Here is a 13715-nt window from a genome sequence, read left to right as displayed (position 1 = left end):
TGTCAAACTTTCTTATCAAATATTTAGGTGCACACCAGGTGGCGAGAATTAATAGTTTTCAACTTACGGCTTCTCGCATCGAAGGTATAGTTTAAGCTACTTGTCATATACAAAAAAATTTTTTTTTGGTCCTAAGAGTAGAGGTGCTAGCCACGAAAGAAACAATAGCCCCTAAGGGCATAAAATTTTTCATAGAGTACGGAAGGAGAAGGAATTGCACAGCATTGAAAGGCAAACTTTATTGGAAATCACTTCCCACCTGACTCAGAAAACTCAGACTGAGGATTCTGTATTTAATATGCCATAGTATTAAAAAAAATATCTTTGAGAACCTTGCTATGCATCAAAGCATAATGATCATGTCTGCAAAATCCTGGATTACCAAACCAAGATGAATGCGTGTGCCAAGTCCATTTTTTGACTGAAGCGCAAATCAGTGGAACAGGCTGACTTTAGAGCAAGTGCATGGTATAAATGAAAATATATTCTATTTGTTGCTGTAAACCCCCTGTTGTTATGCTCTCGGGCGCCATAGAGTAATCACTAATCACACATTGTTGCACGTCTTATAGTTTGTATATTTCGAGTCTATCTTTATTTATAACTCAAATTTGTATATGTGATGTAATGGTTAGTCTCTTTGTTTTTCAGTGATTGTAATCGCATTATTTCTTTGGTTGTGATGTTCCTAGCTTTAATTTGTTGGCGTTTTCTTGCTGCTATGTTAGTGCTTTCATTACTGCTTTCATTATTGATTTCATTACTGGTAAGGCTAAGTTTCTGTAAGGGGCACAGACCCATAGTCAAGCTTTTGTAAAGGCTTTTGCCAGCACTTCTAACATCGCTGTGACATCCAAATAATTTCACATCACATTAGAAGTGCTAATATGCATTATTCATGGTTCCGTGTATGATGCTGTGTGTATTCTGTATCACATGTTATGTTGTGCAGTGAATGAATTTTTTGATTCCAGGTATTTCAGCCTACAGGGCCTCATTGAAATTTTTATGGCAATTTGCTTCAACTTTCCAATGCAAACATGTGCCATAAAGTTTGTAACTGAGAAGCAATTTAATGTAATTAGTTTAATTAGTGAATGAATTGATTTGGATTCTCTTCGAAAGTATGTCTACCTAGGCAGATATAGTTAAGGCTCCCAAAAACGAGCGATTTGGAGCATTTTGACAGGTTCGGCCTGCATAACATTGCCCATGGGCTATAGAAAGGAAACGAGAACACCGTTGACTAACTTAATTTTATCAACGAGACCTAGACTTTTATAAAAAAGGCACAAAACGACACATAAAAAAACTATAGGGAACAGCCAAAATGAAATTGCGCATCTAAATGATATTGCTATCAGAGGTTTTTAGGGGTGTTCTCATTTCTTTTTTGTCATTCCTACATGACACTATGCTGGTCAAACCTGTCCATATGCACCAACTAGCCAAAAGAAATGCCGTAGAGCATTTTACAGAAATTGCTACTCCACGATTGTCAAGGTCGTACTGGCATATCCGATTCGCTTACCCACAAATCCCGCTCTCGGCAATTCTCTTCCATGTTTTCTTTTCATGCTCGGTTGCAGGTGGTGTTTGAGAGGAAAGAGGCCCTGACCGCGGTCATCGACTACAAGCAACTCGTGAGCCTGTCCTTGATGTTCGCCGGCAGTGACAAGTGCCACGCCATGAAAACCGACCTGTCGAAGATCATCAGGAAGTTTGTGGATTTGGAGCGACTTGACCTGCAATTCTTCAGCAACGTAGACCTGCGGGCCATTGCCGAGCACTGCCCGAAGCTTGCGAATCTCTCATTGCACGGTTCCTCTCTTGTCTCCGACGACATTGACGCCGCACTCCTGCCGAAGCGTCTCACATTTCTCCGCATGGGACCGTGGATCGAACCAATAGGAACATTCCTGTCGCTGTTCAAACGCAATCGTGAGATTCTCGACGTACTTCAGCTAGAAGGCAACGACGCGTCCTCACTGTTTCTCCATCTCTGCGCCAAGGTGCAGTTTCCGAGTCTTCAACGTCTGACATTGAACACGAGTCTGTCTATAAGTCAACTGGGCATCCAGCCGGAAGACTTGTGTGATGTTGCCAAGAACCTGCCTGCGCTGAAGTGTCTGGTCACCGACAGCTATGACTTGCGGCTGTACTTCGAGTACTACGTTCCCTCGGTCTTGATTTCATGGTGTACCTGCACGATTTGCATCGCCGAACGGTCCAGGCAGCACGTAGCTGGTAGATAAAGATATGTGGTTTGTGACGCCCGAGTCATTCGCTGGCACCTAGCTTGTGCACGCAGATCACTTGATATCCACCCTATTGAAAAAAAAAAAACATATGTTGCACATCCAATAATCCGTTATGAACAAGTAGGGGTCCCACATAAAAATATGTTCCCATAATATATCATAAGAGTAATGTCCCCCATATGATATATGGGAACATACAGGTTTCTATATGGGATTCCCTGTGTTTATATGGTATTAAATGTGGCAGTTATAGCTTGTTGATAGAGTGGAATACTTGAATGACCTAGCATAGAACATGCTGGCGTTGAAGTGCTTAGTTGTGGACAGCATACGGTGCGCTCCTTCACACTCCGTTTCCTCAATAGCGCTTTTGTGTTGTCTGGTACTGTCGTCCTTGTCGACCGGTCCAGGCATCATGGGAATGATGCCGCAGGTGCTTATAAATTATACAGACCAGAACTGATTAACTTTGACACTCGCGTTCCCGAAACGACTTGGGACGGTTATATTGTCGTGGCAACTTTCTTCAAGCCACCGCTGTGCAATACTCAAGTTTTGAAAAATGGTTTTCATGCGACAACTGGCTGTCGAGGTTGACACGTTGTTTTAAGAGGCTCGTGAGACTGTTTGTGCATTCATTTTGTAATATTATATACTGTTCCAGTTTCTCCTGTGACGTTCTGAAACGAAAGACCGACAAGCAGAAGGTTTGGCCGTGATGCATTTTGCTTACAGAATGTATTAATAAACGCAGTGACGTTTATTTATACTATTGAAAAACCGTTGTCGTCATTTAAAAATTAGAATAAACATTTGGTACGTCACGCTAAAGCAATGGAAACCATGATGTAGAATGTACACTTTACCTGAAAAACACAGTAGCATATACTGATTGGCTTGGAGCTCGCCGTCGTGTCCAGGGTGCCGAACTGAAGAAAATGCTGGTTCCGTTCGTGTTCAACGCACTCCGATTTTGTTCCGGTTCATTCTTGGTTCGGAAAAGTAAAAAATTGTAACGTTTCGCTTACCCGTTCTCAACGATGAACTGGTTCGGCATAGTTCACGTTAACCTTACTCTTGGCTACACGTTGCAGGGTGCTCGGATCTGTGCACATGCACAAGTTTTGTAAGCTGGAAGGAGAGATGGACTTCATGGAATATTGGAAACAGGAACTGATGTTTTCTACATAATAGGCCTTTGAGCCGTCCCTTAATAGAATCATTTTTATCATAATCACATGAAATTCAAGTAACGCAGTTGGACGTTATACATCTGCATGGGGCATACGCATAAAGACAGCCATTTTAGGCACTTACTGTACGTCGAGAGATTTGGCGGAAACTGTGCTGTAAAAGAATGCTGGCTCTCCCGTAATCGAGATTAGATGTAAGCATGAAATGGGTATACCGGCAAAGCAGATTGGTGCCGCGACGCAGACCTGAAAGCTTACCGAGCCAAAATGAACCTGTTTTGAACTGAACCTCGTTGCAAATCTTGTCTCGGTCAAACAAATATCCGCGGCGCGCCGGACGCGGCCGGCCCGGTCACGCAGCGTGGCGCCATCACTCGAAGGAAGCGGCGCAGAACCCGCGCCGCGGAACTCACGGACCGCTGGCGTTGAAAAGAGCACAGGTAACCCTTTCTTGGCGCCAAAAGAACAATCAAGGGTACTGTGCTAAGTATACTGGAAATTACAAATGAGACTTCAGCGTACTAGAAATTGCAGCTTGAGTGATATTGTGAACAAACATTAGAAGAAATCGTAAGCAATATTTTTTTTTGTAACTTGTTCGGGCAGTAACTAGCATATGTAATGCTGTCTTGTATAAGGGATTGAGGACCAGAGACCGCATTCTTTTTTTTTTTTTCACGTTTTCACTGGTTGTCCGGATGATCTCGTTTCGTTCTCGCGCCATTCTCGTCTTGAGTGCCCGGATAACAGATGTGGATTTTCGCTCAAGGTCTCTTGAAGGTCGCCGACAAGGGGAGCTAAAAGCATTTCATGCTTAAAAAGTGCCCGTTCTTCTCACGCGTTCTTTCCTGTAAAAACTACGGCCGTTACGGCACCGTGGCTGTACTGAGAGCAAACGGCGAGACTTCGTTTATCAAGCCACGCGCGTGTGCGCTGTTTCAAGAGGGAGAAAGAAAATGCGAGCAAAAGGGTGAGGGCGCCACGCATGTAGCAAAACTTGCGAAGGCTCGCGCATGCGCCTCATGTATAGTTCCGCCGCCTGCTCTCGCAAGCCTGGCCTACACTGTGGCAGATACTGAAAGAAACGTTCTGCAGTGCCTTCTCTGGAGAAAAATTGAGCGATTGAGCGTGCATGCGGTGGCGGCAAGATATTTCTATTGTTTCACCAATTGATTGGACCTAGGATTGTGCCTTCTACGCCTGCCGAGCAGCTACAGTTTGGTGAGTATACGCTTTGAGTTTGACAGTGTTTTGAGAGTTGCGCTTACCTGAAGGGCCTTGGCGCTAGTAGAGTTAAATGCGATATACTTTGTATTCAACACATGGGCTCGTCGAACTGGCTGTTGGTGTTGCGTGCCTCGAGAACATCGTTGCCGGTGAGGGTGGCGTTATGCAACTGCCATGCTCTGGTGTTGATTGTTCGCGTATAGTAGTAGCGCACGTATTTTGCGTTACGTTTTTCCTTGTTCTTTTTTTTAAGTTTCATTAAACTGCGCAAGCACGTAAACTCGCTCCCGTTTTTTCGCATTGCGTACCGCGGTGCGAAGCTCGGAGCATGCATCCACGATTTCTTTTATTTGCTGTTCATGTCACGCGGGGGAACATCATGGGAACTTGCCGGTTTCAGGTAGACACAATTATGGGATATTTCTATAACGAGAGCTGTTATTCCACCCATAAATACATTGCCCATCTGCGTCCTGTTCTAGCAAAATTGTGGCTTATGCTGCATTGACGTTGTAATATTTTTCGCCTTCGCAGAAACGAAGTTCACGAATGCAGTTGTCTATAGACTTGAACATGTATGATCGACCTGGTGGGAACCATAATAAAGTGCCTATGCTATGAGGCTGTCGTGAGCGAGATTGACGCCGACTGCTAAATGTAGTTGGTTCAGTTATCGTCCCCGCTCAGTGCTCGCTCTTTCCCCCTCTCTTTATCTCTGAAAGGCACACATGTCATTGACTGAATGCCAGTGCTTCTGCTTTCGTGCGGATGCTGTGCTGGCTGCCTTTCAGCGCGACTGAACAAGTGTCGATGGCACGTCTGTTCACTAGTCACGCTTACCATAGAAAAACTATGCGCTACGGCATTTGTGATGATACTCCTAGTGCACCCGCAGAGCGACCGGACGTTATGAATGCTCTGTGTCCAGCGTTTTCTTCGAGAACGGCAACATGCGCCGGACTTTCAGCAGTGCTCTACTGAATTGTAGTTAGATGAGGCAACCTGGTGTTTCAAGCTTTTTCATTCAGAATTATGGCGGCATCCTGTTTCCGTTGCGAGGCGATCTTGCGTGCACGCCCCGCGGCATCAGCAAAGAAAAATGTGCGATGTGCGATGAAGTGAACAGCAACAAGATTGATATGCGTTTTGAATTAACAAGGGTAAATCTTACTCTCCTGCGACTTACTATGTGCTCATTTTTAAAGTTGATTCATATTTATAGACATTGTCCTGCATTAGAAATAAGGTTATATGCCGAGATTATCTTACGTCATGTTTAATCAACATTTGATCGTCCGTCATTACTTTGCATATTCTACACTAATGGCAAAGCTTTATTATATATTTTTTATTTGTCTGCAATGTTATATACATGCTATATGTAAGCTATATCTATAGATACATCTACACACACCATAACCACCTTAGTCATTTATTTTCTACGGTTCTTCACGTTACGGACCACATACACTTAGTTCATAGAGAGCAGAATAGCCCTGATGATCATGGTAATCATAAAGATGAACGTTCAGTCAAATATTCATGTGTTTGGTATTATAAAAACATGTTTGCGGTATACAGCCTATAGCTTTGTTCGAAGGTCGCATTCCGTCTAACGAAATTCCTCCGCCCCCAGATTAAAAAAAAATAATAATAATGCGATGAAAGGTAATACAACTATGGAGGCGCCCCCTAGCGCCAGAAGGAGCACCTATGGCCGGACCACATGGCTTGGTTCACGGAACACTGGAACGCCCTGGCGAACAGCGCCGAGTTCCTCAGCGCCCCGTTGACGATTGTCTCGGCGTCGCGCTCGCCACAGTGGTTCGTTGCCCAGAGAACGAAGAAAAGCTCGGCGTTGCTGTAACTGCTGTGCAGGCGCACGCCGCGGCCCAACTCTTCGTGCAGGCGACGCTTATAGAGAACCATGAGGGGCTCCAGCAGGGCCGACTCGAGGGTGGCCTGAGAGGCGAGTGCGCGGGCCTCTACGAAGAGAAGGGTCGTCAAGAGCCGAGCACTCATTCGGTCGCACAGTGACGTAACAGTAACGAAAGAGTGACGCAAGTCACTCGCGCACACTCCTAATCTCGTTCCACGTCATCATAATCATCAGCCTGTTTTCATGACCACTGCACGACGAAGGTCTCTCCCAGCGACCTCCACTATACCCCTGACTTGCGCTAACTGATTCCAACTTGCGCCTGCCAATTTCGTAGCTTCATTACACCACCAAATTTTGTGCCGTCCCCGACTGCGCTTCAATTTCCTTGGCACCCATTATGTAGCTCTCTACCATTATGTAGCCCTATACGCATTACATGGCCTGCCCAGGTCCATCTTTTTTCATCCTCAATGTCAACTCGAATTTCGGCTATCCCCGTTTGCACTCTGATCCACACCGCTCTCTTCCTCTCTCTTAACGTTACGCCTAACATTTTTTTCCGTTCCGAGGACTGCACGTGACGTCACCCTACTAACCTGTTAAAACTAACCTGCCGAGGATGGAAAGGTCGCCTTTGAACGAAATTGGTCCTACCGAAACGTTTCTGAGGCGCCTCATTCCTGTTTGTAACCTTTATACCACACTGTGCTACTACATCTGTCGGCTCTAGCTGTTATTGATTTTAGGTTGCACTTAGTAAGTGGAACACTTTTTGCGAAAATATGTTCCACTTACTACTTAGTGTAAGCTTTCTGGAGCGAGGTTGGCTGCGTAGCGGTGGCAAGAAACTCGACTGAAGGAAATGCTGGCCCTTAACAAAATTCAATCAGAAAGTGAAACATCACACATATGTTCCACTTACTACTTAGTGTAAACTATGTGGAACGAGATAGAGTGCATCCCTGTTCACTCACCTGCTCGCGAGCACAGTCGCTCACTCAATGATAAATGATCACTCGCCCGGCTAATGAGCCAAGCAATCAATGATTTATTGTAGGGTTCAATGATACTGGATTTTATGCATATATTTTGATCGAAATGTTTGTACATCTAAAGAGAGTTTTATCTCGTCTACAAACGTATTTTGGAATTACGGTTGACGGCAGCAGGGTCACTGCTAGCGCCATCTTGTGGTTCTTAAACCACGAAGCGTTAGGGGCGCGTTGTAATAGATATTCCTGTGCAAGCAACCCCTATATCGCAATTTTTTTCAAATAAACTTTTTTTTTTTGCTGGAAATTAGCGACTTTGCAAAATCACAACGCCGTTCAAAGCTAGAAGGACGATTCAGTGGCGTAGCCAGAAATTTCTTTTCCGGGAAGGGCACCCACTTGAGTGGAGACGGATAGGGAGCAGGAGGGAGGGGTGCTGGGAAGGCCGCATACTATAAAACAGAAATTTTGTAGAGAATGGGAACATGTGCCTGGTGTGGCACCTAGCTACGCCATTAGAGTTTATCGTACAAAAATAATCTGGCGCTAGAATCTACGGAATAGCTGCCAGGGTAGTGGTTATAAGCCAGCAGTAGGAAACCCGATGGGCAGCGTGGGGACGTTGGCTAGACGGCGTGCAAGTGTCTAAACTTTGTCCTTATGGCTTCAAACGGCTTTGTGACTCGCAAAATTTGCAATTTCCTATAGATTGTTGCGTTACGGATGCAAACATTCACAATGGCTTCGCATGAGCGCCGACACTCATTGCATTCATGTGTTCAGAAAAATACAACTTTTCCGAAATTTTCAAAAATTGATTGCCTTATAATGCACAAGAATGTCGGAAAGCATATAGTTTGAAACAATGTTACCTAGAGGGCTAATGTGGCGCCACCGTCTATGTAAGTTTCCTAACGGACGCTGTGCCGCCATGCATGGGAATCACATTATGGGTGTGCGAGGCTTGTGTTGGCCTAGTTTTGAGCGAGACTTGACCTAAAATGCGGATTTGGTTGCATAGGTAAAGCTTTACTAAAAAAAAGAATTGTCCCCACAGGCTCTCAGTTACCCGTGTTAAGTCGTTCAATAAAGTTGGCTAACCTGCAGTGCATAATCAAGCGAAGAAAAGCAAGAATTTATGATAAACTCGCAAAGCGAGCGCAGTCCTTGTCGTCTGTCCTCATACGAGCCGCACGCCGATACTTATTACGTTCCATATTAAAATTGTACACCGAAGCACAGGTGCTAGCCAGTGTTGTCACACCGCGTGCCTTTGGTGACGAGCGCTCTGCCTCCCTTCCTCTGGCTAGGTCGTCCCTGAGGTAGACTACAAATGCTTGAAACCCTTCTTGAACGGTGGATCCAAAACAAGTACCCGAAGGAAAAATGCTTGTGTACGGACCGTGATTTGGATGCACGGATTAATGAACCCCGGATCATCAAAATTAATCCGTAGGAGCGCTTTACTATACGGCGTCGCTCATAGCCCCAGTATTGCTTTGTAACGTTAAACCCAATCAATAAATAATCAATCATAAATAAATAAATCATAAACCAAATCAATCATAAGTCAATCAATAAGTCAAACCAATCGATCACGCACCTTTCTCGTCGTCGGTGTCGAGACCCGAGGCGACGCAGTTCACCAGCGCTTGTAAGCGCCGCTCGTTGAGCGAGCGCCAAACGTAGGGACCCCGACTCGTCGGCATCAGCACTCGCATCACCTCCCGGCCCAGCGCGGGCACCAGCACGGGTTCGATGACGGCCGACACGTTGAGCAGGAGACCCAGCAGCCCTAGAGGCACAAAAAGGGTCTTGCGCTCCGCAACGTACTGGGCCTGCGGGCCCAAGCGGAAGAACGTGGGTTTAAATGGCCGGAAAGTATCCGACAATCATCATCATTACCATCATCATCATCAGCCTATATGTATGTCCACTGCAGGACGAAGGCCTCTCCCTGCTATTTCCAATTACCTCGTCTTGCGCTTGCTGATTCCAACTTGCGCCTGCAAATTTCATAACTTCATCACCTCACCTAGTTTTGCGCCGTCCTCGACTGCGCTTCCCTTCTCTTGGTATCCATTCAGGTCAGTATGCACATTTCCCTGAACGCTGCTGCAATGGTTGAAAGAAATTGTATCTCCAGCCTCTGTCACACAATTTTATATTCTGATACTAGTATTACATCTGTGACCTTTTGCAGATCGTACAGAGCATGGAGGCAGGGTAAGACTTGGATGATTTGGTCCAAAATGAATCGAGAGTGTCCAGCTATTCAGCTCACCAGGAGCTGTTTATGGCCACTGCAGTGGCATCTGAAGAGCAGGAAGCAGACGAAAGTTCCGCGACTGTAACTGCTGCAAAACCTGCCCGAAGCCAGCTTTCGCAATCACAAAGCGAGCCTTGCGCAGCACAAAGTGGAAGTAAAGCCGAACCAGCTGCCTGTCGGAAAAGAGGGCGAACTGGCCATCAGTCGGCCATACTAGAAATGGTAAAAGAACAAACGATGTCCCGCACCATGTGGCAGGACTGCAACGTGCAAGAGCTGCAGTTGCACAATGAGCAGCTAAAGTTGGAGAGAGAAGCTGGTGTTCGAAAGGAAAAGCTTATTGATGTCCTGCAGAAATTTTTAAGTTAGACTTATTCAATAAAGAAATGTTTCTAAATGCTGAGTTGCTTATTTAATTCTACTTACGCATGGAATAATGCACAGATAGAATTGTGCCACATGAGCCACCGATGGCGGTGCTGCCTGTTGTTGCGTGTAGCAATTGTATAAAGGGGCTCGGTACCCCAATTTTACCCGCAAACTATTGCATTACAACGCGTTCCTCGTATCATGCTGAGATGAATGCAGAAAACGTTTTGAAAATTGACGCGGGCAAACAAAATCTATTCAACTTACAAATTCAAAATAAACGCAGATGACAAATTATTCAACTGACTGCTGAGTTCACACACAAAATATTTTCCTAGTGCTTCCCTAACAGCTTGACCATTGCCACTACACACATCCCACGTACGAGCTGGCTGTTCATGGGCAGCATCCCACATCGCTACCTCTTGTTCACACTGTGGCTCAAGTCGTGCTTGAAAACTCTCACAAATTTTGTGCAGGACACAACATGCTCTGATAGCCAATGTAGCGGTGTTGAGACTACACTCCATGCGTTTCATTACGAAACGGAATCTGGCCTTCATTCGCCCAAAGGAATATTCAACAACCCTTCTGGTCTGTGACAGGTTGTAATTGTGCGCTGCTTCTTGTGTGTTAGGCAGTGCACTTGCGTACGGCTTTTGCAAGTTTGGTGACAAAGCAAATGCTTGGCCACAAAGCATTATTAGAGGGAGAGGGACGCCCTCAATACTTGCTTTCGGGTGTTTGAAAGTTTCGCTTTCAATGAGTTTGCAGAATGAAGATCTCCCATACACAAAGCATCATGACACCGTCCTGGGGAGCCGACATTTGTGTATCTGAAGCGATACCGGTGGTCCACCATGGCCAGTAGGATCCAGTTACTTTTGTGCTTCAATGCATAAAACGACGTTTTGTTAAGAAAGTAGCTGGATCGCCAATGCATTGCTCCGCTAAGTTCGGAAATTAATATCTCGAAACTGGTGCCATCCCGAGAATTAGTTCCAAGTGGATCCGCCTTGCGAACTCCACGGCTACAATTTGTAAATTGTGATATGGGGCCGTAAGGTAATTAGTAAAAAACTTAATTAGTACTTTTTGTTAATTAGCCGATTATGCATTTCAAATTTTTGTGCAAGTACTGTCCGGCTCTTCGGGTAGACCAGCTCATGAACTAGAATTGTGCTATTTGCCACAGGCAACCTTTAAAGAATTTTTGAAAGTGGTCGCTGAAACACCCTGTATATATATTAAAAAAATCTCCGGCGAGAAAACGGCGAACGCCAAACCATGGGCAAAAGCTCAAGAGAGCTTCGTTTTAAAGTTGCTAGCCGGAACTCGGGCGCCAGTGTATGCGGCAGTTTGAAACATGGCGGTCCACCTATCATGAGAATTATTGTTAGTATACATGGATTTCCCTGACTTCGTCCTTCTGGCTTCAAACGGCTTCGTGACTTTGCGAACTGGCCATCTTGAAAAACGCATTGCGTTTTAAAGGCAACGATTTGCAATGATTAGGCATGTGCGCAGAGTCTTACGGCATTCTGCGTCATGGAAGAATATGATTGCTTAGAAATTTGGACCAGTAGAGGCGGATAAAGTGTTCTAAATAAAGCCGCAAGAACACCTGAAGCCACAAGCCCGAAGATCAGACAAATCCATGCACTAACCATCAGTCCCATGCTGGCTGAACGATCGCAGCGTCATAGTTTCATCTAGCGATAATGGTAGGGAACTCTATGGCATGCGGTATACGTGCCTGCCAGGCGTAGGCGCTAACGTCAGACATCGGCGGGGTGCCGACGTCGTCGTCATGCTGTAGGTGAACCTCGATGGCACCGAGTAGTTGGGAGGCGTGTTCGCGGTCCGCGTGACGCTCGTCCGGTTCGTATTCGACGGTCGAGTCGGTGACGTTGGGACCAACGTGCGCGAGCCAAGCCGGAACCAACGTTCGCATGACCTGCGACCAGGCGCGGAACAGTGTTAGTATCATTGCTACGTGCTCCAGAAACTCGGGAATTTGATTACGATAACGAAATCGACGGTAACTTCAGCATACGCCAAAGAGAGTGAAGGCGAAGGCCTGCGCGCTCAATAGACATTAAATTAATTGACATTCTCATTCGAATGCGTTGTTACTTCTTATTACTTGCTTTTCCCGACCAAAGGTCGCGGGTTCGAGTGCCCGAATTAACGCTATCGTCATTAACACGGTGACAACGCGGACCCGCGCACCTTTAAAATTGTTGCGTGAGCGTTGCTTGACCCGCGCGCCATCAGAATTGTTGTTGAGCGTTGCTTGCTTACTCACGGAAGACGATGACGATGTTGACCTGCACACCACAATTGGTGCGTGAGCGTTTGTATATAGGTAAGACGCGATGCTGGGGCAGTGTAGCAAGTAAATTACTACACCGAGTCGTCATCGTGTACGATTTTACTTCGACGACACAGTTTTCGCTCAAGGACGTTGAAGGTCGACTGAACGATGAGACATATAAGGCTTTCGCCTTAATTATACGGACACACCTAATGCATTGGCTCCGTCGGGGTCATGCCCTCTACGATAGCATGCGGTGGCGATGACATGCCCAATTAAAATGGCAATGATGACAGACGCTATTAAAGGTTACCACAAACCAAACAATTCCTCGAATGGTCCACCAATCTTGGAGGAACGAGTTTTCTAAGAGCCAAGCCGCAGATAGGCCCCGGAGAGCGGGGATGGCGTCGGATGAGGTTTGTTTGTCGAGGCGTCATACCCGTAAGTCGTGCTGCTTGCTCGATTTTTTAAACGAAGCTTTATAGGCTCACAAGTGTCGGCGGTGACACCATCACCGCCGACACTTGTGAGCCGATCCTGGCGGTAGTGCAGACAGGGTCCAAGCTCAATGACACATACCCCTGTCATGTGGCCCGATCCTGGTGATAGTGCAGAAAGGGTCCAAGCTCAGTGGCACATGCCCCTGTGGGATCAGGGACCTGTAACGCACCCTTGAACTACCCTTGTCACACGTGGGACCCAAAGAGACAAATAACCAGCCCTTCCCCTGTCGAGAAAGTGTGGGTAAGCGAAGCTTGTCCGATTCTAGCGTGAGGGTTTCCGAAGCCCAGGCGGAAAGTCAGAGAAGAGCCGCGGACCCCGAGTTGCGGGAGCGCGATGTTGAGGCCAAACATCAGAGAAGAGCCGCCGTCCCCTAGTTAGGGCGAACGAAGCGGAACGCCTGCGACAGCGTCGTCTTGCCATAAGCTTCGCTTACCACCATTTTCACGACAGGGGAAGGGCTTCGAATTTTTAGGTGCGAAGCACCTTATGCGCCCGGGCTGTCGGCGTCTCCTGTCGTCGTCGTCCTAGTCATCGTAAGCAAGCCACTCGTGCTCGCGCTCGGCACGCGCTCGTGCCATTGCTGCCGCGTTCACGTCGTCGTCGTCTTCCACAGCTGGCTGCGTTGCCGCTCATCATTCCAGCGTAGAATTTCTCTTCTCTTCTGTCGTCGTAATGGGGAGGCCTCGTTTACGGGGTTA

General features: G+C 46.4%; 3 protein-coding genes across 4 annotated transcripts in view; 2 read left to right on the top strand and 1 right to left on the bottom strand.

Annotated features, from left to right (window-relative positions):
- Positions 1 to 3066, top strand: part of LOC119463889 (uncharacterized) — a 49622-nt gene extending 46556 nt beyond the window's left edge. Inside the window, exon 6 of one of the 2 annotated variants that reach the window (XM_049655716.1) lies at positions 1590 to 3066. In XM_049655716.1, the coding sequence (XP_049511673.1) occupies positions 1590 to 2255 (666 nt within the window). In that variant the 3' untranslated portion in view covers positions 2256 to 3066. The remainder of the gene's footprint in view (positions 1 to 1589) is intronic. The other variant, XM_049655715.1, reaches the window with a different exon arrangement.
- The window catches only part of LOC125940047 (uncharacterized), a 398764-nt gene that overhangs the window by 382118 nt on the left and 2931 nt on the right, over positions 1 to 13715 (bottom strand). The gene's annotated exons all lie outside the window — the stretch shown is intronic.
- Positions 4213 to 13715, top strand: part of LOC125939903 (uncharacterized) — a 48610-nt gene continuing 39107 nt past the window's right edge. The window contains exon 1 of the mRNA XM_049655425.1: positions 4213 to 4675. The gene's annotated coding sequence lies outside the window, so the exon portion shown is untranslated. The remainder of the gene's footprint in view (positions 4676 to 13715) is intronic.

This window comes from Dermacentor silvarum, chromosome 9 (genome assembly GCF_013339745.2).
Source record: "Dermacentor silvarum isolate Dsil-2018 chromosome 9, BIME_Dsil_1.4, whole genome shotgun sequence".
Lineage (NCBI taxonomy): Eukaryota > Metazoa > Arthropoda > Arachnida > Ixodida > Ixodidae > Dermacentor > Dermacentor silvarum.
Note: the sequence above shows the minus strand (reverse complement) of the source record. Positions and strands in the feature narration are given on the sequence as shown.